Source organism: Rhinolophus ferrumequinum, chromosome 20, assembly GCF_004115265.2.
Source record: "Rhinolophus ferrumequinum isolate MPI-CBG mRhiFer1 chromosome 20, mRhiFer1_v1.p, whole genome shotgun sequence".
Taxonomy (NCBI): Eukaryota; Metazoa; Chordata; class Mammalia; order Chiroptera; family Rhinolophidae; genus Rhinolophus; species Rhinolophus ferrumequinum.
In genome coordinates this window covers 2,092,019-2,104,630 of record NC_046303.1, presented here as the reverse complement: position 1 = coordinate 2,104,630, position 12,612 = coordinate 2,092,019, and the positions used below count along the sequence as shown (strand labels likewise).

The 12,612-nt window shown below is 36.1% G+C and overlaps 1 protein-coding gene across 1 annotated transcript in view; it reads left to right on the top strand.

Moving 5' to 3' along the window:
• Positions 1-3: 3 nt before the first annotated feature.
• ZPBP (zona pellucida binding protein) overlaps positions 4-12,612 on the top strand; it is a 42,955-nt gene continuing 30,346 nt past the window's right edge. The window contains exons 1-4 of the mRNA XM_033088169.1: positions 4-430; positions 2,315-2,395; positions 5,301-5,426; positions 10,670-10,819. Coding sequence (XP_032944060.1) covers positions 316-430; positions 2,315-2,395; positions 5,301-5,426; positions 10,670-10,819 — 472 coding nt within the window. The 5' untranslated portion in view covers positions 4-315. The remainder of the gene's footprint in view (positions 431-2,314; positions 2,396-5,300; positions 5,427-10,669; positions 10,820-12,612) is intronic.

Below are 12,612 nucleotides of genomic sequence, written 5' to 3'. Positions count from 1 at the left end.
CGTGGCCCAGGAAGGCGCGCACGCAGAGTGAAGGTCGGGCTGCAGGCCCGCGATTGTTTTCCCAGCTCACAGGTGACAATCTTCCACGGGTCACCTGTGCTCTCCGGGATTCCCTGGCGGGCGACACTGCCCTTCGTGGGCGGCCTCACCTGCACGTGGCGGGGCCGCCGCTCCGACCACACCTGGCGGAAGTGGCGGCGCCTCCTTCCGGCCGTCCTTCCGGGTCGGCCGCCCGCCAACTTCCGGCGGGCAGGTGGGCGCGCGTTGCCTAACGACCTTGTGAGCCTACGCTCGGCGGGTGGCGGCGGCGTGTGGATGGAGGCGTCGACCCCAGGCCGGGCGCGGCGGGGCCGGGCCGCGGGCGCCGCGCTCTCCCGGGCCGCGGTCGTCCTCCTGCTTTCCGCCTTCGTGGGGCCGGCGTCCCCGTCAGGTGAGGCGTCGGCGCCGGCACTGCCGCCGCGGGCTGCGCTTGGTTCGGCTCCGTAGATTGGCTGTTTCTGTGTCACGTGCACCTGCTGCGCCGAGATGCGCTTACGCACTGATACTGGCGGCGGAGGTTCCTTGTACAGGAAACCGTACGGAGGAACCTGCGTTCACACAGGGAAGCAAATGGCTGGGGAGATTAATGACGTGTTGACAGCAGAGGTCATTCAAGCACCCACAGGTCACGTTTCAAGTTCAGTTGGCTGCTGGTAAACTCCCCGATCGGCCATGAGTCACTTGCCAGCTGTACGTGATGTGTTGTCCTCACGATGACGGTGTATTTCAAAAGGAGCAGGCGTCCGGTGCTTTGTCATCATCCGTGATCCTGGAGCTCCATCTGTTGGTTTTACCTCTAAATACAGGGAAGACTGCGATTCTCAAGTTTTGACATTTTGCTGCCGCCATTTGTTTCCTCCTTTGCATCCAGAGAACCAAGATACTTGTCCATCCTGTTTTCAAAATATATTTAAGATGCTGATGCACAAACACGGACGTGACAGTTTAATTGAATTGATATCATTTAACTAGAAAGGTTTTGGCTGCCCTGTTTTGTGTTCAGATGTTAGGCTTTAAAAAAAAATAAAGTTTCTCCAAGAACTGAATAATATAAAGCCAAAAGAGATGTGTTTAATATGGTCAAATAAGGGAAAATTTGAAAAGAAGTCCTCCAAGAATGTAACCGTAGAAGGGCTGTGGAGGTGGGCATAGGATGAGAGGAGGGAGGAAATAGAGTGAAGATTACACGATACACCAAAGTCAGGAGTGTAAAGGTCATTATTCTCGGATAAGTAGAGAAGAGCCAGTAACCTTTCATTTCCCTGTGGAGGAAGACACTTCTTGACCGTGGCCCGTGGTTTCATACTAAATACGATAGGGTGTGTGTGCTAACTTTTGATCCAATAACAGGAGCAGACCCGAGGATATAAGAAATACAATAAGCAGGGATTATCTTCACCTGTAAGCTATGAATAGTCAAGACTGATATCTTTTTATACTTTATACAATGTTCCATTTAGTACCAACTCCGTAAGTCTGGAATTTACGGAGGTGAGAGAACGGAAACTCCTGGAATTTAAAGTGACTTTCCTAACACCGCAAGGTGGCAGGTAGGATTTAAACTCTGGTCTCACGTTGAATGCCATACACTTTTCACTTTACTCCCTGTTGAAGGTAATTTAGGTATATGCTTTATTGCTTTTTTTGTACTACTCCTTCCATTTGTTCTGCGCACGCTATTATGTCCATAACATTTGCTCATCCAACAATGAGGGAAGAATATCAGTTATATCATATTTAACAATCATTTAATATTTACTATGTGCAAGAGATAGTACTTAGTACTGATTCTTGGTGTGTTGACATAAATACTGATCCTTCTAGCAATGGAGCTTATAATTGAATAAGGAAAATGGTATGTGCGCCTAAAGAACTATGATAAATGCAGAGTGGGTGTTATAAGAGAGGTGCCGGTGAAGTATTATAGAAGGGCAAGACATGGTAAGGACAAACACAGGGTGTGAAGGAGGAGGGGCTTGTGATCTGAGTCTTGAAGGGTGGTGGGTTTTGACTTTTACAAATGAAGAGAGTATTCTAAGTGGATGCAGAAAAAGCCGGAGGCAAGATACGATAGGGGGAGCATTGGATAGATTCATTTCATTGGCGCATCTGAGGGGAGTAGAGTTGGAACAGGGATGCCAGGTGCTGGTGGAGATTGCTTATGGCTCACTCCTTAAACCAAGATCCAGATTCTATGACACTGGACTATTTGACTATCTTGGAATTTCTCAGGAAGCAGATTGTTGCTCATTTCTTTTCTTTTTATTTTTGATAGCTGGATATTTTATTCGATTACCAAGAGGTTTTCGCCTGACCCAAGATTCGCTGAAAATAGTGGGGTCATCAGATTATCCAGGTATTAATAAATAGATTTTCAGTAATTTTAAGAACATAATTAGCATTTGTTTAAATTTTATCAATCTTGTTCAAAAGGCTGATGTCCCCCAGTTACACTCGCCTCCTAAGGCTCCTTTCCCTCCATGACAGTGGGTTAAGCTTGTTTCCATATAGTTAGACTCATCCAAGTCTAATTCTGTAATTGCTCAAGTATGCAAAAAATAGTTATTTCTAAGTTATTTAGTTAAAGTTGCCTATAATGTTTCTTTGTTATTATGTAATAATTACCATATTATTAAATGTATGCAGTTTGAATATGCTAAAATTTTTTTCACATGACAGCTATATATCATAAAGATTTTGAATTCATAAGATTTTGCAGTAGTCACATGAGACAGCAAGTACAAAGTTTTTTGTATACTTTTTATTGATTCAGGCAAATTCATATGCCTTAAAATTCCTCCTTTAAATCCCCTCCTTTCCAGTTTTAAATGGGACTTATTTTATATATATGTAAAATATTATATATATAACATTATATATTTTATATACATATTTTATATATATAAAGAATATTTTATATATATGTGTGTGTGTGTGTATATATATATATATATATATATATATATATAAAGAATATTTGAAGTAATAATGGAAAAACTTCCCAAAATTGACAAAAACATGAATCTACTCATCGAAAATGCTTAACAAATTCAAACTAGGATAAATTCAGAGATAACACACCTAGACACATCATAATTAACTGTCAAAATCCAAAAAACAGGCAGAATCTTGAAAGTAAGAGTACACACACACACACACACACACACACACAAGGTCAGACAATTAAGTTTGCGAACTTGTTGCAAAAATGTTGCTAACTTTTTTTTGGATATCCGAGGGATTACGCATTATGAATTTGTACCAACTGGACAAACAGTTAACCAAGTTTACTATTTGGAAGTGATGAAAAAGCTGCATGAAAAAAGTTAGATGACCTGAACTTTTTGCCAGCAATTCATGGCTCTTGCATCACAACAATGCACCAGCTCACACGGCACTGTCTGTGAGGGAGTTTTTAGCCAGGAAACAACTGTATTGGAACACCCTCCCTACTCACCAGATCTGGCCCCCAATGACTTCTTTCTTATACCCAAAGATAAAGGAAATATTGAAAGGAAGACATTTCGATGCCATTCAGGACATCAAGGGTAATACGATGACAGTTCTGATGGCCAGTCCAGAAAAAGAGTTCCAAAATTGCTTTGAAGGGTGTACTAAGTGCTGGTTTCAGTGCATAGCTTCCTAAGGGGAGTACTTCGAAGGTGACTGTAGTGATATTCAGCAATGAGGTATTAGCACTTTTTCTAGGTTCAGTTTGGAAACTTAATTGTCTGATCTCGTATACTGGCATGCTTGATGGTTTCCCACAAGTCTATCAGTACTGTTCATTTATCTTTATTCTTTTTTTGTTCTGTTTGTTAAATTGGATATTGCCAAATTTTTCTATCTTCAAATTCGCTGATTCTTTCTTCTGCCTGCTCAGATATGGGATTGATTCTTTATAGTGAATTTTCCAATCCAGTTGTACCTTTTAATTCATATATATTTTTTTGGTTTTTCTTTATCATTCTATCTTCTTATTGATAGTCTCTATTTGGAGAGACATCATTTCATTTTTCCAGGACAAAAACACTTTACATATTCTGACAGAGAAAATTTATAAAAGAAATCTGCACAATTCATTTTATGTGGTTATTATAGCTTTAGATGCCTAACTTAATAATACTAAATGCTAAATAATAACTGATACACTGGAAAAGGACAAAGGGTAGTATAGGGCAATTATACACCATATATATTACCTGTAATATAGATGCAAGTATCCCAAGAAAAGTAGTTGAAAATCGAATCCCACAGTGTTAAAGCGCATGATCAATTAGGATTTTCAGAAAAGCAATCTAGTAATATCAAACATTTCATACAATATTCATGAAAAAAAAGTGATCACATCCATCGATGTAGAAAAAACGTGTTAAAATTCAACAGCAATTTTTGATAAGCAATTTTTGATAAGTTGCTTATACAGGTATTTTCTTAACCTAAGGAAGGATATCTATCTAAAAGCTGCATTCAGTAAACATCATGCTGTATGGTGAAACATTACAACCTCCTTAACGTTAAGAAGAATTTTGATTCTCAAAAACAATTTTTATTTTACTAGATCACAAAAATCTTTGTATGTGGTGAAGCAGTGAAGAGTTGGCATCCAGTTACTGAGGAGTTGTTGGAACCTTTTCTAAAAGCTTACTTATGAGTAAATTCAGAACAATTGAATCTTTACTGTGTTCCTTTTGTATCTCCTCAAGAATATGATTTTTGCTTGCTTAATGATAAGGATTCTTTAAATTTTAAAGCAAAGTGGGGAAATGCTTAATAATTAAAATCAATCAAAGTACATATTTGTTGACTTTTTAATCACATTATAATTTTTTTAATTCAATACATTGTGTTACATCATTGAGAATAATGTACTATTCCTTTAAACAAATTTACCTTAGTTCCTTTCAGGTGTGTGTCTTTACAAATAGATAAAGTACAGATATAGAATTATCTTAATACTTTGTATTTAAAATAATATTCTGAGAATAAAATAAATTAGTACATGTGAACTCTGAATAAAAAAGATCAATGTATTATGTTTAGACTGACACACACACACACACACACAAACACAAAATACATGTATATATTTTTGAATATTAGTTACATAGAGTAAAATGAAATTTAGTTCTTATCACGCAATAGCAATCGTCCAAAGAAAACTTATGAAAACATGTAATCCAAACTGCAACAGCGTAAGGCACTGTAGAGCATGTAAGCACATGAAGTATTACTGGAACCTTTTAACATTGTATTTCCAGTGAAAGTATATGTTCTGCTCCATCAAAAGAGTCCGCATGTGTTATGTGTAACCCAGCGGCTGCGAAATTCAGAACTGATAGACCCGTCATTCCAATGGTATGGGCCAAAAGGAAAAATCATTTCAGGTAGGTTTTTGTTTCAGTTATCATAATTAAATTGATATATCTGAAGTACACTAAGAACAAAAGGAATATTTGTATTTCGTCTCATTTATCCACTTTCTCACTTCTTTGATTTCCTTTTGGAGTTATATCTAACAGTGTAGATGGTGTGACCATCTCTCACAGATTTAATTTGAAATAGAGACATAACTGAACTGTTTGGAGAGTTCTTTAAAGACGTATATTCAAAACGGGGTTACTTTTTTTTAAGTTCAGAAAATCATTTTGGTTACCTCAGTCAGACTTTTGTTAGAAAAGTATATATAAAGAAGCAAATGTGATGCTGGCTTTTGTTAAAAATACAAATAGCACTTTGAGCTATAGATTTATAAATATGGTTTTGTTTTATGCATCCTCACACAGGGATAATTTGAGACTTTATGAGTAGTTACAATTTTATATTTTTTGATGTTCTATTTCTTTCTGACCAAACTCCTGACAATATAGATTGTATTTGAATTTATCTTAAATATTACTACCAATTTTTTTAAAACAATGACTAACCTTACCATTAAATATTTTAGTATCAAAAACATTCTTTTAAATATACTGCATGGTTTAACAGTGGCTGTGTGTTAGTATATGACTGATTCTGTGCTTTAAAAAGAGGGACTTAGTGCTCCGATATTCATCCAGAGGAGACCTGGGCTGGAGGTACATCTGAATGGTAGCCTTACATTTTTCAAATTTGGGGGAAGCAAGATCTTATTCTCATGCAGGTACTTTTTTCCACATAGTGATGATTACTATTGGTATGACTGATTTAATCAACTTTTTCTCCATTCCAATTCTTATTTTGTTATTTTAAAATGCCTATCTTATTTTTACTCTAATTTTTCACTTGCTAAAAGCTGATTTGTTTTTGCAGTGTAGTTCAAAAAATATAGATTAGCTTGCTTAGCTGTTTGGTTTTCAGCCTTGCTAAAAATTCAGATTAATGAATTTTCACATTAAAGGTCTGTTCAATGAAGCATCTAATCAGTTTCGCATACCTTCTGAGGAAGTTTTTCTTTATTGCTCTATTAACCATGTTTTCTTTCTTCCATATTTTCCTTATTGGTATTTTGAGATAGTGCCTGTGGATGAAAGCCTACAGGTTTATTTTGTTACCTTGAATGGAGGAAAGCAATATATTTCTACAAAGACTTGCTAAGGAAACGTTCATGAGAAATATTTATTTTGTAATTTGTTTTCATTTATATTTTATGTAGTTGAATGATCTCAGCTGTACCTTAGTATAATGTCTATGTTGATTCTAAAACAGTTCAAGGTTTAGAGTTACTCTACTCGTAAGTTATGGGGTGGTTCTTCAAAGTTGATTCAGCTCTTAGTGAGTGACTGCTTGGTGGGTACCACTGTCCCTGGATTTGTGGGGAGGCACAAAGGTCAGACAAACCCTCTGTCTGACCACGGTAATGTTGTAGGAAGGCATGAGCAGAGGCCACAGAAATCCTGAAAGGTCGGACAGTGAAGATAATCAAGGAAGTGGCCAGCTGTAAAAGGACCAGTACTGAAAGTATAATCAGATTTTGTTTCATTTGCTCTCTGATGGTAGCACATAATGTACTGCAAACATGCATATTAAATACGTTTTACATTTTATATTGAAACCACAAGTTCCAAAATAGAAGCATTAAAGTATTGATTTGTTCTATTATAATTTTTTACTCCATTGATTTGTAAATTAAAATCTGAAACTTCTTTTTCTCGATGATGCCTAGTCTTGCAGTTTGTGTTGCAAAGTACAGTTTATAATTTAATTTTGAGCCCTTTAACTCAGAGCCGTATTTTATTCACCTTAATAATGGAAAATAGATGTTCTGAAATACAGTTATTTCTAGATAAGGATACAATCATATTAATACAATAGTTTCTATATTTTATATTTATAACAACTATTCTCAGGAAATTCAGTTATTCTGACATCATGATTATATTTTAGTTTTCAATGCAATCACTGTTATTTCAGAAATAACTGAAAACTATGATCTAATTTTAGAGCTTGAAAAACAGAGAACGTTTTTGGACTAAACTACACTGTAGTTATCCTTTTATGAGTACTCCAAAGGTAGTTACCCTAAAATTGAGCCAAAGAAATCATGTAGTTATGTAATCACTTGAACATTTCTTTGAAGAGAAATACTCAGATTATTTAGATGGGTCCTAAAGTGTAGGGGCCAAGTCTTAGATTTGATCTTTCTCCCTCCGCCTCCCTACCCCTTCTCTCTGTGTGTGCCTGCCTCTCTCTCAATGATTTGCATTTTCAAAGCTAATGTATTTATTACAAGAAGACATGTACCTCTCACTCCAACCCTAATGCCATTCTGATGAAGTTACTCTTTTTGGGGTGTGGACTTTCCCACTTTCCCAAATGTTCATGCAAACATATATATAAGCACATACACACCCATATGTTGGGCTTGCTCTGTAACTACACCCTTATTACATTTTTTTTTTAATGTGGAGTGTTTTTATTTTTATTTATTTATTTATGTTATTATTAATTAAAGTTTATTGGGGTGACAATTGTTAGTAAAGTTACATAGGTTTCAGGTGTACAATTCTGTATTACATCATCTATAAATCACATTGTGTGTTCACCAACCAGAGTCAGTTCTCCTTCCATCACCATATATTTGATTATTACACTTTTTAAATGAAATCAAAGATTATATTTTCTCTACCTTAATGTTTTTGTGATGAGGCATCTGATGTATATAAGATGCATAAGATACACGTAAGTCATGAAGTGCAATAAAACAAACATCCCCGAACCAGCTGTACAAGTCAAGATGTACGGTTACCGAGACTGTTGAATCTCTTAAAAACTGGTTTAAAAATCCCATTCTTCTTTTCCAACCCCTGTATCAATTAAACACTATCCTGAACTTTTACAATATTATTTCCTGGCTTTTCTTTATGCATTTTCAAATGCATATACACAAATGTATATGAATACATGTATATGCATACATATACTTTGCAAGAGTATATTTTAGTGTTTTCATTTTATAAAAATAAATACTTCTATAATATTTATATCAGATACAGTTCTAAGCAATTTACACATAGTAATCATTTAATTTTTACACCAGCCCTTTGCAGTCAGTGCAGCCATTTTCTACATTTTATATGTGGGAAACAGTGGCATTGAGAGAATAAGATACTTCCTGAAGTCATGTGCCTTTAATGTCTGGCTTCAGAGTTCACGGATATAATCTGAATGAGATAGGAATAGGATTTTCCCTTCTCACCATTTTGTGAGATTTTGTAGTTTGTGTCTTTTAGTGAATTAGTCCAACTTAGAGTTTTTTCAACTTGAATTTATGTGCATAAAGTAGCTTGTGATATTTTCTTATTATCTGGTTAATATATTCAGGACCTATATGGTGTGTCCTCAATAACTCCTGATATTGGTTGTGTCTTTTCTTTTTCATTTTGGTGACTCTGACTACAGATTTAACTATTTCATCAGTCTTTTTAAAGGACCAACTTCTGGTTTGATTTCTTTTTCTGTAGTAGTTTTTTTCTCTGGTATTTTTCTGTTTTTGGTTTTACTGATTTCTGCTTTTATCTTTCTCATTTCTTTTCCTCTGTTTACTCTGGCATACATTTGCTTATCTTTTTCTTTTGCTGGTTGCCAGTTCTGGATTGGTAGATTTTTTCCACATTCTAATGACGACACTATTATTTTTGCTTGAATAGTTTATAATGAATCCTGCTATAATTTTATCTTTGTCCCACTAGAGGCAATGTGCCATTTCTTTTTCCTGATTAACTTCCAGATTTTCTCTTTGCCTTTCATTTTCAGTGATTCGAATATTATATGCATCTTTTTGTTTGTGTTTTTGTGTTCTGTTTGGTGTTCTCTAAGCTTCTTTGAGCTGTAATTTGTTATTTATCATTAATTTTTGAAAATTCTCAGCCATTATGTTTTCAAATATTACTTCTGCCCCATCCTGTTCCTCCTCTTCTGAGAATTCTGTCACACATATGTCACACTGCTTGATATTGTGCCATAGCTCGAGGATTCTTTCTTCTTGTTTTTTTTTTTTTTTTTTTTTTGGTCATTTGTTTGTTTCACTTTTTTCTCTGTTATTCAGGTTGAGTAGTTTCTTTAACATACATTCAAGTTCATTGACTCTTATCTTAGCTGTGTCAAGTCTTTTTGTAAGCCCATTGAAGGAATACTTAATTTGTGTTACTGTTTTGTTTTTTTAATTTTTGTTTGTTTTGCTTTGTTTTTAATTCTAGCATTTCCCACTAATTATTTCTTACAGTTTCAGTCTCTCTGCTGAAATCACCTATCTGATCGTGCATGTTGTCTACATTTGTTGTTAAATTCTTTAATACATTAACCGTAGTTATTTCAAATTAATTGTGGTACTGCTGATGTCTGTGTCATTTAAGAATCTTGCCCTGAGATTGCTTAGTATTTTGGAAATGTGTCATTTCTCACCATTTTGGTAAGCCTAATTTTTTGTTAAAGTTGGACATCTTGTATAAAACATTAGATTTTGAGATAGGTATTTTCATGTTTAAATATGAACACTTTTAAAAATACTGTTAAGCCTTTAGTATTAGGAGTTTGTGTTTATCTAGTCAGGAATTTTTTGGATTCGATATTGATTGTCCTGTGGTTGCTGAAAACTTCAGATACCCTTAAAAATGTTTAAGGGGTAGGCAGGTTCATGAGAAGTTATAGTTCTTCAATGTCTAATATTTCCTAGGGTGTGGTTTCTCCTTTTCTAAATTTCTCCACAGAGAATCTTTTTCTTGCAGCTCTTCTACCGTGATTCCACTTCCTTTTTACAAGACTCCTACTCATGACGGGTGGTTGGGAGAGAGGGGCGGTCTCTAATGTCCTGATTAAGCTTTAGTCTTTGCAGGTATGGTGTCCCTCGGTCTTGGGGTGCGGCCTTCCCAGGTGCTGCAACCCCTCTTCCAGCTTCAGCGCTGACCTAATGCTTCTTGCTTACTCTTCCTCAAGGATGAGTCCTTTTTTTCTTCCTGTTTCTAAGAAGGTCACCCTGGTACCCACTGCCAACAAACACCAGCCACAGTGAGTAGTTAGGCCCCCACTCCTTTGAATGATTCTATAGGTAAATTTTGATGGTTTTACTTTGCTTAGAAAATAAATTTGGTTGTTTTTACCTCAATCTCATATAATTTAAACAACTAATTACTGTATCTTATTCCTTTATTAGTAAATAGCACCACACAAGTAACATCCACAGGCAGCCTCGTGTTTCAGAACTTTGAGGAGAGCATGACTGGTGTTTACACCTGTTTCCTCGAGTACAAACCTACTGTGGACGAAGGTGCTGCAAACCTGCAACTGAAATATGTTATGTATGGTAAGAAGTGCTCCTGCTTATATTCTCACCTTTCTTCATGTTTTCAAATGTTTGGCTACTTTAACAGGTTTTTTTATAAAGGGATTTTGTTAATAGGTTACCCTACAATGGCAAAAGGGACTTTGCAATATAATTAAGTGGAGGATCTTGAGAGGGGGAGATTATCCTGAATTATCAGGGTGGGCCCAGAATAATGGTCCTTATTACAGGATCTTCCAGAAGGAAATCACCTTGATTCTAGCCTTACAAGACTCATTTTGGACTTCCATTCTCCAAAAGTGTAAGATTATAAGTTTTTGTTATTTTTAAGCCACTAAATTTGTGGTAATTTGTGATGGTAGCAAATAATTTGTTTAACAAACTTTTTAATCAGTCACATTTCATTCTTGTTACATAGTTTTCTCCATTTTATTATTTCATGTTTCTAGTTTATAACAAATATACTTTGAAATCACTCAGAAGGGTATATTTACATGAGCTGACAAATGTAACAGTGCCCAGTATGAATGCTGGTTGACAGTACTGAGGATGATAGCTAACCTTTACTGGGCGTTTATTATGTTCCAGGCAATGCTGTATTTTACGTGTAATTGTACTCACAACAAAACACATGTAGCGCATGCTCATGCCAGGCAGGCATTGTTCGAGCTGGTTTGCGTATATTCAGCTCACCTAATCCTCAGGACAAACCGCTACAGTGGGTACTGATATTTCTGGTTTGTGTAGATCAGGAAACCGAGGCACAGGGGAAGTGACTTGCCCCAGGCCACACAACTAGAATGGGGGAGATTCAGATTTAAGTGTGGGGATTCTGGTTGCAACACTGGTATTCTTATCCTTTATGATACCCACCATGCACCACTATGTAGCAATGCCAGCAGGCTGAAACCTTTTGGAAACCTGCCATTTTTGTGCTTAAAACAAATCAGGTACTTTATTCTATCTCATTATAAAAACGTACTTTAATCTTTCTAATGGCTATGTGGTATTGCAGATTTTATTTGAGCATTCCTCATTAGTTTGATCATTTAGTTTGTTTCAGTCATTTAGTTTGTTTCAATTTTTCTCTCCTTAAAACAGTACTGTATGGAACATTTAAGGAAATCCATCTCTCTCTCTCTCTCTCTCTCTCTCTCTCTCTCTCTCTCTCTCTCTCTCTCTCTCTCTCTCTCTCTCTCCCCTATCTGTGTGTGTGTAACACACACACGCGCATGCAAGCCAGCTCTGTATTATTGTATTATGAAATTGTATTGTATTACGAAAGTTAAATTGTGAGTATTTCTGTAGGGTGAATTCTATAAGGTAAACCTTACACAAAGGATTCATAATGTTACTTTGATAGCTTCTGCCAGTTGCCCTACAGAGTGTACCAATTTACATTTCTGCCATAGTATATGAGAACTCCATTTCCTGAAATACTGCATTGTGAATTCTTGCTGATCTAATACGTTAATAATGGTATTTTATGGTGTCAGTGTGCATTTTTTGGTCACGATGGGTTATTTGAATTTTCCTGTTTGCGTGAGCTCCCTGTGTGTGTGTGTCTGAACAACGACTTAGAGATACGTGCATATACAGATATGCAGCTTTGTTGATTTTAATTTTGTGTCAGATATATTGTATTCACTATTTTGTTTTCCTTTAGCTGATTGACCTTTTTATTCTCAGTAAAGGATAATTTAAATTTTCAAAATTTTATGTAATCTACAAATGATATTATTTACTTAGTTTAGTTAGTTAGTTAGTTAGGCTCATCTTTCTTACTGTGCTGAGCAAGGTTCCCAGTGCTGAGC